The sequence below is a fragment of the Hypomesus nipponensis genome, chromosome 27 (assembly GCF_054491055.1).
Source record: "Hypomesus nipponensis isolate SF chromosome 27, ASM5449105v1, whole genome shotgun sequence".
Lineage (NCBI taxonomy): Eukaryota > Metazoa > Chordata > Actinopteri > Osmeriformes > Osmeridae > Hypomesus > Hypomesus nipponensis.
In genome coordinates, this window is record NC_140387.1 from 11,823,898 (window position 1) to 11,837,887 (window position 13,990).

Here is a 13,990-nt window from a genome sequence, read left to right on the forward strand (position 1 = left end):
GATATTAGTATACTTTTTATACTTAAGTATACTTACATACTTGAAGTATACTTATTTTTCATAAGGGTTCTCTTGGTAGCGATTGCGTTGTTTGAATTCGATTTAACGTTCCCCTGTAAGGTTTAGGCTGCAATAATGATTTTCATGAACAGATTGACAAAGTTTAGGCTGTGGCAATGGAGTTCAGGTTAGTAGTCACTAGTCAGATAGTTTCACCTATTGTTCACCTATTGAGATGTTTTAGTTAGCTACTAGCTACTAGACTAGGCTACAGCGTTGCAGTGAGCAACACTGGTTTGAAACCACAGGTAATGATAATTTCACCCACAAATTGTTTACTTGAAATATAATGTCATAATAAATCCTACAACGAAAATGTATTTGTGAGGAATGTTTATTTTAACAATTGAAAACAGATGCATCAAAGACCGCTGTAGTCTGTGTTTTGAGCGGGCAACAGAGGCTAATGTCATGATGCTAATGCTTCAGTAAAATAGTAGACTACCGTTTCCGAAAGTAGATGTGGGCCTACTTCCTTAATACTGCTAATTCTGCTTTTCCGAAGGCTGACCTTTCTGCTAAAAAGGAGGAATATGGGTCTGTGATTGCATCTCTTGTGACAGAATTCAACCAGCGTTTCCAAGATGTTCATGTCTTTGAAAAACAAATCAAGCTGTTCTCGACCCCCTTCCTGGTGGATGCAGAAGAACTGGAAGAGAGTCTGCAGTTAGAACTGATTGAAATGCAATGTGAGGATTCTCTGAAGAGTCAACATCAGCTTCTTTCCCTACCTGAATTTTATCAGAGTTTGAATAATGCCAAGTTTCCTCTGATGAGACGCCACGCAAAAAGAATGATGAGCCTGTTCGGCTCAACATACAGATGTGAACCAACATTTTCTCTTTTAAATCTGAACAAAAGCAGACTGAGAACTAGAATTACTGATAGCCATCTTTGAGAAGTCCTTCGTGTCTCAACCACCAAACTTTCTCCTGACATGTCAGCCATCCTTAAATCCAAAGGACAGCATCACTGCTCCCACTAAGTGTGATGTTCAGTAAAAGTAGAGTTGAACTTAAATATAAGTTCAATAAATAAGTAATCGAAAACTAATTTTTATTTTTAACATTTATTTAAGGGGGTAAATAAACTTTACTTTAACCCAGTGGTTCTAAACCCTGTCCCCAGGGACCCCCTGTCCTGCATGTTTTAGATGTTTCCCTGCTCCAACACACAACAACTAGGCATGAAGAGCGAAAATTATGGCAATGCTGGCAAACTACAAATGTTTTTTTCAACAACATCCGAAGCTCCCCTCCACTCTAAAGGCCGAAATATGCTTCTGCGTCTCCGTTTACGGATGGGCGGGCGCACGGATACGGACGGATAGACTGCGTTTATGGTTCTCCGTCGGCTGTGGGTGCTGAAAACAATTCACCTCCAGAAGAGTAGGTGGCGCAATGGTTTTTTGTAAGACGTCGTCGAGTGTTTATTTACCCTGGTTACCGAGAAGTCGGAGCAAATTTACAAATGAACCTTTTCATCAATAAAATATGCACATTTTCAGCAACTACACTGCCCATTTCTCGTCACATTTGAATTCAGATGCTGATTTACATGTACCGTTTAACTGAAATAAGAATTGTAAAAACGTACAGCAATGGCGCTCAAACAATTTTGTTCATCCTGCTCATCACGGCAACCCCGCTCCTGACGCAAGCGGTTCTTAATACTGACCAATCACAGCCAAGGGGGGTCTCCGTAGGTCTCCGTAGCTCTACGAAATTACGACGGATAGTTAGAAAATTCAGGAGGTGCACGTCAAGCTCTCCGAGCTCTCTGACAGAGAGCCCGTAGAGGGTGTTCAGCAGAGACGAGGGCGTTCCCATGTGTCCGTTTTTCGAAAAACGCAGAAGCATATATCGGACTTAACAGTGCGTGTCCACTGCAGCAACGCAAATCGCTTGCCATCGTTCGCCTTCCCACAGTTCACCACGCTTGGAGGCGTTTCTAACAGCTGAAGAGTTGAAGGTGCTGAAAGGTGTCACAGAAGAAATAGAATAAGAAGAATAAGAATATGAAGAAGTTGAATAAAGATTCAAAGAACAATACTTGGAATGCTGAAGCAGCATTCCAACAATAATAAAGAGAAACAGGAAAACAATAGTGAGAATGCAGCATTCTCACAATAATGTATATGTGAGAGAACAAAGATTCTGCCCTTGCCGAAGGCAAAGCACACCCAACTAGACAGGGTTCAATTTCTGGGGAAATTGTAGGGTGTGCTCGCTTGCATCGGTTGCAGGTGGGTTCATCCCCTTAAGTTTTTTCCCATCTAGTGATATTTTTAAGCATTTAGCCTACTCAAGAACCCCCTTTGAAACAAGCAAACCCCCTTTGAAACAAGCTATTGTAACAACGTTGTCACTGGCAGTATTTCAGACGGAATTGTGATTCAAAAAGTACCGTCTGCTAACTGAAAACATGCCTCCCAAAACTTAAATAACTTTCACGTTAATTTAGGGGGACATGGCTAATTTAGGGGGACATGGCTAATTCAAAAGAAGTTTGCTAAAGGCAAGCTACCTGCTGTTGTCAGCCACACTTCATTGATTGTTTGAAAGCGCCGGAAATGAGAAAGTTTCTTTTGACATAATAAAGTTTAGCCATAGCTGTGTCATTGAAGACAGTAGCCTACTACACACTGCCTGTGGGCGAGCCGAGTCTGACTCTGAGGCTAATGTCAAAACAAGACGTGGCCTCACTCAAATTCAAAGTTTTACACGAATCACAAAAATATGCTGACCCGCTGGCTGTCTTCGTAATCGGTATATATTTAAAACACTGCCCTCCCTTTTGATGTAGAATTGACCCTTAATTAACTAAATTAAGAAAATACTCATCAGACGTAGATCGACAACAGCTGTCGCAATTGTCAATGGAGGCTGACGGGGCTCTCACGTAGCAAACAAATCAAAGTTTTTACAGCAACCTACATTAAAATCTCACCACCTGGCTGTCTTCACAATAGTCATATCGTCATAACATTTCCCTCTTTCTGTTTTTTTGTGTAAATTGACCAAACTATAACATTCCGAAAACGCTACTATGACGCTTTCTAGCATGGCTGCCGCCTAAGACTAGGCGGTCTAACGGGCGACCCGCACTCGCTCAAATAACAAAGACTTTCATGACCTAAATCCAAAATCAGAGAGTTCCACTCAAAATCTCTTTCTCAACAAAGCCCAATGGATGGTAATTTTTTGGGGTGGCATTTTTCACTCATAATACAAGCTCCAATTTGCGTGTGAGAACGTCTCTACCGTGTGCTGACGCGTTGTGACGTAGGCTAGCACTGAGTACCCTTCATCGACAGAAGGCACTTTTTGCCACAAAAACTTAATTTAAGCCTGAACGAGCGAATAGTGTTTTTACTGAGTGTGCATTGTGACTGTCTCCTGACTAAGTAAGTGACTTTAAACTTGTAGTTTGTGTTGTTTTTCTGCTAAATCTTGTGTCTGGGTCAGTGTTGGGTAAGTTACTTCAAAAGAGTAATCTATTACTAATTACTAATTACTTCATCAATATTGTATTTAAATTACTTTTGTAATTACTCTGTCTGAAAAGTCATTTAATTACTCAATAAGTAATGTACTGCATTACTTCTTACAATCCCTATAAACCTTGACTGGATAGACAACAGAAAGGAAAGTATTTCAATAATTAAATACAAGTCAAACTTGGAACAGTTTAGCCTTTTTCCTTTTTAAAACATAGCCTACTAATACTTAACATTTTAGTAACACGTTTAACCTTCTTTCATCTTTAGTTACCAAACAATATGTGCATAACACAAAAGCTTAACTTAAAGTTAAACATGACATCACAGGATTCTACAGTACGCAGCAGTAGCATCTCTTTCTGCAATCTAGTTTGCAATAATTTTTTTAAGCTCACCTTCAAACACTTTCTGCAATGGCGATGTAAAATCAAGTTTTGCCTGCTTAACAGGTGTTGCTGAGGTGTTATCTGCCGATACCAAAGTATATTCCTAGTCTGTGCAAACTTTCATGGCTTTCAAAACCCTTTCTGATTCTGATGAACATAGATCACTCAACTGTTTGTCAATGCTGCCTTGTGAGGTGCTTCAGGAGGTTACTTGTGCTAGCCGCAGCCACGTATCGTTTTTTCTCCCCAGGACATAGCTTGCACTTGACATTAAAGTTCTTATTAACCTGTGACAAAAAGGTAAAGTACTTGGAATATTTTCATTTGGTAAAACAGCTGGAGCTACTTGCTTCTGCCGAGTCCGAAATCTTCCACTTCAAACCGCTAGATCCCGCGCTTATGCAGCAAAAACTCGCGTCTCACGTGCAACTGCATTACAGCTAACGATTTTAAAGAGGCAGCGTTTAGTTTGACCCTAAAACGATACATTTAGATTTTAATTCAATATTGATTCATACAGAACTGTTTGATTAATTTACAGTAGGTATGTAACGCAAGTACATTACAAGTAACTGTAATTAAATTACCTAAAAATGAACAGTAATCCCTTACTTTACTTTTTCAGTGGATAAGTAATTTAATTACAGTAACGCGTGACACCCAACACTGGTCTGGTTAGAGCTGAGAGACAGAAGCTATCCAGAGCGGCTACTCGCCGCCGCGTGAGACCCTGGCTTTGTTTACATAATTAGAGTCATTGTCAGCTGGCACTACAGAGGCAGCCTCGGTGCACAAAGACTCGGTCGAACAAAGACAGGGAGTCTACCTGCGGGAGTCCGACGGGGCCAGATAACCTCGTTTGATAAGTATCACCCTATTTATATTATCTTCTACCTAGAACTTATTCATTGCTAGCATGTGTTTCCTTAGCATTCCTGTTCATTACACTACCCGTAGATATGTCACAAAGTATATATGGTCAATTTCTAACCTTCACTACCTATCCAGATCTTCTCCACCTGCCCTCTCTCTTTCTTTAGGGCTCTGGAACTGCCAATATGCTGCGAACAAGGCAGGCTTCATCCCGGCGTTTGCATCTCACCCTTCTCTTCATGCCCTTGCGCTGACAGAGACATGGATCCGCCCAGAGAACACTGCAACTCCAGCTGCTCTCTCCGTCAACCACTCCTTCACTCACTCACCCAGCTCAACCGGGGACTTCTTGTCTCTCCTGACTTCCTTCAACCTGACGCTGCTGAACACACCGGCGACCCACAAGGCAGGCAAACAGCTAGACCTCATCCTGACACATAACTGTATCACTGTCTTAACCTCTCTAACCCCACTGCACATTTCTGATCAGTACTTTATCCAATTCTGTCTCTCTCCCTCCAACCCCTCCTACATCCCCTCCCCTTGTAACTTTCCGGCGCAACCTCCGCTCCCTATCTCCCTCCCATTTCTCCTCTATTGTAAAATCCTCCCTCCCATTGAAGTTTGCGTCCCACCCCCCTAACACCGCCACCGAATCCTTGTTAACCACGTTAACTGCATCACTTGACTCTCTGTCCCCTGTCAACCAGGCCTGCATGATCTTCTCCCTCCTGCCCGTGGCTTACGGATGTTATTCGTGAAGAACGGTCCACCCTTCGGGCAGTTGAGAGGAGATGGCGCAAGTCCAAAGATGGTCTGGACCTTGATAAGTATCACACCCTCCTTAAATCCTTCTCTTCTCACTAGTGTTGTTTTTGGCGGCCTGTTTTAATTTTAGTTTTAGTCTTTGTGTCAAGCTGTCATTTGAGTTTTTATTCGTTTTAGTCACGTTCATACTCTTTTTAGTCTAGTCAAGTTTCAGTCGACTAAAAGTCTTATTTTAGCATTTTAGTCTTATTTTAGTAAGACTTATCCATTACTATTTTTGTCTAGTTTTAGTCGACGAAAACTGATGTAGTCTAGTTTAAGTGAATGAAAATTGTATTTTGGTCTCTTTTTAATCAAAACAGAAGTAGTCTAAGCAGTAGTCTCAAGAAGCATGTCAATGCCAAAACCATTTGTTTAATGTAGGCCTATTAGTCTAGAATAAGGTATTCAAAGTCATGTTGTTGATGCCAAATTCAGTTCACAGTGATTGCTATGTGAATGACAAAACTAGCTACAGTATTTGGCCAACAAAGGATGCTTAGTACACATGCAGTCAGTCAGGTAGAAAGAACCCACTTTAGACTCTCTCATACAAACAAATACACACGCACACACACAGTAGCTACACACATTAGTCACACATGGTAACCCACTTTACACTCTCTCACAAACACACATGCTACTCACACACGTTTGTCTCAGACTCTCAGTCGGTTTCAGCTCCAGTGGCAAACGTTTAACGCTAACTTCTAAAGCTAATGTTAAAATTAGACACATTAAGCACAGCCTCATGAGTTAGCTAATTATAGTAACGCGACTAAACGAGACGAAATAGCGTTATAACATTTCGTCTCGTTTTTATTTTGTAAACCACATTTCGTCTCGTTTAGATTTGTCAACGATATTGCATTATACATTTAATTATAGTCATCGTCACATCACCAGCATTTACATTGGGTCTCGTTTTCGCCACTTGATAAATGACGACCATTTCGATATCGACATTGTCTACGTAGTGCAAATATTCATCTTTTTTTAAGGGTGGGAAAATAATAATAAAAATAATAAATATATATGTGAGAGAACAATGGTTGTGCTCGCCAAAGGTGTGACCACACCCAATAATAATAAGAATAGGTAGAAACACTTGAGGTGGCTTCGCTGCTTCGCGGCTTGGCCACCAATTATCTCATTTACTAGGCTTGACAATGGTGACTGAGTGGGGTGGGAGTGAGGGAGTGTATTCAAAGAATTTGTGAGAAAGTGAGCGCACATGATTTCTGTGAATTAATCATTTATCCAGATCAGAACACCCACTGATTCTCTCATTAAAACACTACCACTGGCATGACCATATCTATTCACAACAGCTAGCAGCTACTGCTGAGTAAAGTAGTATTTGTCTGTAGGGACAAATCAGGTGGGAGTCTGAGCGGTCAGGGATTCGGGCTTGTAATCTGAAGGTTCCCAGTTTGATTCCCGGTCATGCCAAATTACATTGTGTCAAGGCAAGGCACTTTACCCTACTTGCCTCGGGGGGAATGTCCCATACTTACTGTAAGTCGCTCTGGATAAGACCGTCTGCTAAATGACTAAATGTAAATGTAGTATTTCTATGCCTCATACAATACATATAATGCAAAAGCTAACCGCAGTAAGTACGCAAACAGTGAAACTGAGAAAAATGACATCAAAGTTCTTTGACAATCCAGCCAGATGTAGGTAGATTAGTGGTAGTGCACTGATTGAACATATATTAATTAAAGGTCACTTGACATGAAAACTTTATGAGTTCCCCTAGCCTGCCTTTGGTCCCCCAGTGGCTAGAAATTTCGATCGGTGTAAACCAAGCCCTGGGTGTTCTTCTCCGCCTTTGAGAAAATGAAAGCTCAAATGCTCGGTTTGAAAATCTCCTCCTTGTAACATCACAAGGAGGAAGGTTACCTTCCCTCTCTGAAGGTCAAGGTCAACTTTATATCCACAAGTAGGAACTTCATATGGTCACCATTACATGCTCCATTGTTAGATAGCCTGCTACATACAAATAAAAACATAAATGCATAAATACAAAAGCCTTAAAGGGGTGATTGATTGCAAAAAATTCACCTTGTCATAGTTGAATAACGACAGTTCGGTGGGTAAAATGAACATACAGTGAATATCAAAGTCCATTGACACCTCTTTCCTATGCAAATCTCGAAAAGAAAACATTTGGCTGTAAAACGCTAGCTTTTCAACAAAGCCACCGGACTGACGTCCTTTTTTGGCTCTGGTATTTATCTTTGTCACGCCCCAAAATTGACATCCAGACCAGCCCGAGGTAGCGTTGATCTCCGATACTAGTTTGGCTGCGCGCTGCTCTGTGTAGGCTACTTCTAAGGAATTACAAAGAAGAATGTTTTGAATTATAACAAGGATATTGAAAATGGACCACGGTCGTAAATGCTTTGTTCCGGGCTTTACAGGGAAGGCTAACACAGTCTTCCCAAGTAGCCAAACATTCAACAGGCATGGCTGCTGTTCGACACTCAAGTATTCATTTGCTCTGAACATTTCACCCAAGACAGTTTTGACAACCTTGGACAATTTCAAGCAGGATTTGCTAAGAAGCTGAACCTGAAAAAAGGTGCTGTTCCGACCGTAGGCTCATTGCAACCGCAAGCTGTAAGTACAGTATGATTTTGTTGCTAACAGTTATTAGCAATGCTAACGTCTCCTGTATCTAGCATAGGTAGAATGCTAAATACGTTTCAACACATCAACATACTTTACTTAGCAAATGACTCTAGCTGGACTAGCAGTAGTCAGCATTAGAAGGGAAGCTTCCGAAAAAATAGCCAGAAAACGAATAGCAGTCTGGCCTATTGCTAATGCCTGACTAGATTATCTATTCGAAAGAACTGGAAAAAGGCAGGTGCTGAATACAGGATACATTAGCATTGCACTAACTGTGACCAACAAAATCATACTACAATTTGCGGTTGTGATGAATGTAAGGTCGAAACGCACCTCTTTTCAGCAACAGCTTCATAGCAAATCCTGCTTCACATTGTCCCAGGTTTTCAAAACTGTCCTTGGTGAAATGGTTTGCGCAAATGTGTCGAGGGTGGAACTGCACAGGGATCTTCTACGTTATAGTATAGACAAACATCAGCCATGCCCGTCTAGTCAATGTTAGCTAGACTCCAGCTCATCTGCTTTTTATTAATGCTGATTTGCAAGGAATGCAAGACCAGCTAGGTAGCGAAAACACCTAGACTGTAGGCATGTAAATTAGTTTAGCTTGCTAACGCAAGACCATAGGTAGAATGTGTGATGATTTAGCCTAGTTTATTGGCAATGGGACTAACGTTGTTTCATGTTCCTGACCGTGTTTCATTCAAATAAATAATCCGTGTTATGTAAATCTACAATTCACGATGCATGTTTGTCCAGATCTTTGTCAGGTTATTTTTCAGCAAGATATCTAGAGCTAATTAACTGAAGCTGAATTGAATCATGATACTCTATAGTTTGGTTGCTAAGCTGTAGCCTAACGTTCTACCCACCTAAGTCAATCCAGTTTGCTTCGACAACAGAAGTGGAAACAACTAACGTTATCATTTCAAATGATATGTAGTCAATCTGTTGAAAACAGTGTTGTGTAGACACAATAGATTTATTTGCGCGTTTTTATTTCAAGTCTCCACCTTTGGTGTTTCAGTGAGTGCTGCTGTTGGCCGTGTTGCGTTTTTGCTCCCCAGTTTCACAACCAATCAGCTTGTCCCAATCATCTAAATATTTATGAGCATACCATAAAAGGAGAAAAGCTAGTGTTTTTTCCCGCGAACATTTCAGAGGATCTATCAGGGGGCATAGAACAGCACCCGGGCCATTTTCAACCCAAACAATGTTACATACCCTATTCGGAGACGTTACGGAACCGTGTGAAATACCCACAAAAAACTGGCAATCACCCCTTTAAATACAAAAACTGTTAACATCGTAACATATGTAATATATAAGAAAATAGAAAATAAACTAGCTGAATGCTAGCTGATTGTTGTACAGTCTAATTGCTGTAGGCACAAAAGAATTGCTGTACCTTGTGGTCCTAATTTTCCTTTGCAGTAGTCTGCCACTTGACCGGTTGCTTTTTATGAAATTCTGATGAAGAGGGTCGGTTGAATAATTTATAATTTGTTTTGTGTTTTTAAGACTAAGATTGTTGTACAATTGGGCTACAGATACCTGATCAACTCCAATAATCTTACTGGCTGTTTTGACTATTCGTTGCAATTTATTCTGATCCTTAATATACATGTTACCAAAGGCACAAATAAGACCAAAAGATAAGACACTCGGCAAGAGAGCTTTTTAAAACATCTGAATAATACAGCTGTCCATTCTAAAATGGTTAAGTTTCCTCCGAAAAAACATCCACTTCTGCAACTTTTTGGACTTATTTTGTGCACATTCATTAAAAGTCAGTTTATTATCTATTTCAACACCCAAATATGTGCATGTTGTGACCCGCTCTACTACAACACCATTTATATTTGAGGGTGGAACTATAATTCCCTTTTTACTAAAATCTATCTCTGCTTTGCCCGCCCAGATAATCTGGCCCGCCCATGAGAAACTGAGCAATGACTGTGCAAGTGTTTTAATCCTCGAGAGACATCATGGCTTGCAAACGAACGAAGCGTTACATTTGCTCAGTTTGGATGTACAAAGGAAAACAAAAGTATTTTTACAGTGAAGACCCAGGCTGTGTCTACTACCGCACACTTTACAAAGTACACTGCAATACAGTGTACTGCAAAACAGTGCACTTACATATTCAGTGCACTCCGTTGCTGATAAGTGCTGTCTCAAATGGAACACTTGCGTTCAACACTTGGCGGAAGTGACGGACGCAAATGTGCTCGCGACACCCGCAAAACCCGCCTAAATGAACGCGCTTCTCCACCCCAAGTGGAAAAAGCTGCCGAAAGGGCTCCTCCTCTTCCGCTACGTAGCCAAGATGGCGCCCATTTAGGGCGAGTAGTGTCCATCATTATACACTGTTTTTTTGGACCATTTGCAGTGCACCATCCGGGTACTTTCAGTGCACTGAATTCTGCTGGTTTTGTGAGTGATGCGCCCTAAGCACTGAAAGTCAGTGCTCGAAGTGCATAAGTGCACGGTAGTAGATACAGCTCATGTATTTATTTTCTCTGGAAATGCGCAGACACAAAGTTTTCCCAAACTTTTGTATGTCTGCGCCAAACATTTCAGCCATGATTGTTTCCTCAACTTGAGCTAATACAAAGGTGGCCTTTCTGAAATAAAATTCAGGACCAGTACTAACTCTCCTTGGTCCAGCTACAAACCTCGGACAAGTAAGTTAACTAACGCTATATAATTGTGTTGCTTTACTGTATATGGTTACCGAGCTTGCTACCCTTAGAATGTGGCTGTAACATTAGGTCTGTAGCTAACAGTTACTGTCGCTAATGTAAAGGTATGTAGCATCAAGTATGTGTGTGAATACACATGCTGTAACTCGAGTGTTGTACACTTCTTTGTTATTTGGATAACCATGCACCAGTGTGCACCTCTGCAAACCAGGGTGAGATGAGAATTGGGAAAATTCAAGGCATCTTACAGCAACGGGACTACGAGCCATTGCGATACATCCATTGTAACCATTAGCGCATGGTCTTGAGGAAAGCTCATTGTGGGACTGCTCGTAGCGGCTGTAATTATGCACCAAGGCTGAATCTCGGGAAAGATACTTCAGATACAGTATTAGGGGACCACTAAGGCCTATATAAAAGCATCAAAAAGCAGCATATCATGTGACCTTTAAGTAATATTTATTCATAAAAAAACACAGCCACAGATTTGACCCACGACCCCAAAAATGCAGATACTTCACTCTGCCTTTTGATTTCTGTAAATAGCTATACAGGTAATGCAGAAGCTAAGTGCAGTAACTACATGTTGTTTTTGCAGTTTTCTTTGTATTTTCAGTAAAACAAACTATTTTGACTCTTTTAATATTTTGTAAATGTATTTAATAATTGTGTTTTTTTTGCCATGGTAAATAATTCATTTTGATCATTGTCTTCAGTATTTTATACAATGAACTAAAGCAAAAGAACACTGAAGACCTTGAAAGAAATGAAAGTGAAATACGCTAGTCATCACCTAACGTTAGCTAGCTTGAGTTTACTAGCTTATCACCAGTGGGTTTAGCACAGTTAATACGCGGTTGGTTTTGTAGCTCATTAGCATAACATTACATGCCATTATCTGGATATTTTCTTTTAAGTGCGAGTTCCAGTATTCTTTTCCCTCTAGATGCAATTTCATTCAGGCAAGAGTGGTAAATGAGCTCAAAATATGGACCAGTAGAATCATTTGTAGACCACAGTAAGTGCATCCAATGTAGGGGCAAACAGATACAGAGCGCCGTAACTACACTTACTACGGGTTGCCTCGGTTTTTAGTGTGATTTTGCAATTTCTGCGATTCTTTCTACCCCTTTTTTTGAGGAGCAAGGAGCAAGATTGGACTCTGAAACTTTGTCACAAGATAAAACAGATAGAGAATTCAATTTAATTGAATCCAATTTTTGAAAAAAAAATTGCTACTGCGGTTAGCCTTTGCACGGCAGAATAGTACAAAATGACTTTTTTTTCACATGTGCAATGACCTTCAGCATGTCAGTGCCTAATATATATTTTCTCACCCTACAGACAGACACAGAAGTACACAGTCACTATGTAATACCCACAGCAAACGGACACAGAACATACAATAAGGGGGACGAGCAGAGAGAGAGAAAGACAGACCTGCTTGCATGGGGCGTGCAGTGGTCTCACCGTGTGGTTGATGGCATCGGCGGTGCTGGGGGATGTACAGTTGAGGCGGCAGGTGCTGTCGAAGCGGAAGCCGGCGGTGCACTCAAACATGCCATGGAAAACCGGTGGAGGGGGGGAACAGGTCACCGGCACACACTCCCCCTCCAGCCAACTCCCATCCTCTGTGCACTGCCGCTTGAATGCACGCCTGGAAGGTAAGAGGACAAGCGGTAATAGGCAATTGTAGCCACAAACAAAAATTGTATTATTTGAATCATTACTTTAAGAACACATTACATTAAGAACCAAAAAAACAGGTCACTGTTTGACTGTTTCCTCTATCCTAAAACTCTAATGTAAATGTTGTATGTGATTTAAAGTGGTTATGTAGCCACTGTATTTGCTTTTATATCCTTACATATTTAATCTTATCGGATATTTGGCAGCACACTAACAATTACGCAATTTAATCCAATTTCATTATAACAGACAACAAAAAGAATTGGGCTCCAATCCCATCCTTGTTGGCTATTAAGCAAAAGACAAACAATGAGACAAGTAACATTTAATTGAATTTAAAATGGATCCAGGCCCAAATCCCAAGCCTTCCTGTATGTCTGCAGTAAATAAAGCCCCAACAGCAGTAATTGAACTGAGCGCTCCAGCGTTTACCTCTTGGGTTTGTTCTTGACATGGTAGCCTGGCTTGCATTTGTACTTGCAGAGGGAACCCACTTTGAGACCGGTTTCATTGCAGCGCTTAGTCTGCAAGACAGCGTTAGGCACAGGGGCTGGAGCTGGACAACGCAGCTCGCACAGTGCCTCCGGAAAGGACCACAGGCCATCCTCCAGACAAGTGAGAGTGTTGTTTGTACCTGGGAGGAGTAGGAAAAGGGGGGAAGGGGAAGTAGGACAAATAGAGAGAAAGTAAGACAGGGATATTAAGAATGAGGGAGTGGGAAAAAGACAAGTGCAAAAAGGGGTAAACAAGAAAGGCAGAAAGAGAGTGAGGGACAGCAAGATAAAAATAATAATTTATTTGTATAGCACAATTCATACAAGAATTGCAGCTCAATGTGCTTTACATAAAATCAATAAAAACAATAAACAATAATAATAAAAACAATGATACAAGTGATATTTTGTACCGGAGAGGATTCAAACCTCTCACTACTTTTGAAACACAAGAACTCGTTCAGGGACTCTAACCCTTTTGTACCGGAGAGGACTCAAACCTCTCACTTCTTTTGAAACACAAGAACTCGTTCAGGGACTCTAACCCTTTTGTACCGGAGAGGACTCAAACCTCACTTCTTTTGAATCACAAAAATGGGTGATTTCCCACCACTGTTGGTTTGACTAGGTACGATGAAATATAGTAATCGTCTATAAGCACATATAAGCCGCAGTTTTTGCCTTTGCAGTTTCCAAAACATATAACAACCCAGAGTAGCCGCAATCTATCTGCGGTCACTCAAATACAAAAAAACAGTAATCAAACAACAAAAAACAATAAAAAATAAATACAAATAGAAGTAAATTTTTAAGCTGTCTTTTACAAATGTCTAGCGT

At 40.8% G+C, this 13,990-nt stretch overlaps 1 protein-coding gene across 1 annotated transcript in view; it reads right to left on the bottom strand.

Annotated features, from left to right (window-relative positions):
- The window catches only part of pappaa (pregnancy-associated plasma protein A, pappalysin 1a), a 299,873-nt gene that overhangs the window by 73,502 nt on the left and 212,381 nt on the right, over nucleotides 1-13,990 (bottom strand). The window contains exons 16-17 of the mRNA XM_084693873.1: nucleotides 13,092-13,293; nucleotides 12,441-12,627 (exon numbers count right to left, since the gene is read on the bottom strand). Coding sequence (XP_084549999.1) covers nucleotides 12,441-12,627; nucleotides 13,092-13,293 — 389 coding nt within the window. The remainder of the gene's footprint in view (nucleotides 1-12,440; nucleotides 12,628-13,091; nucleotides 13,294-13,990) is intronic.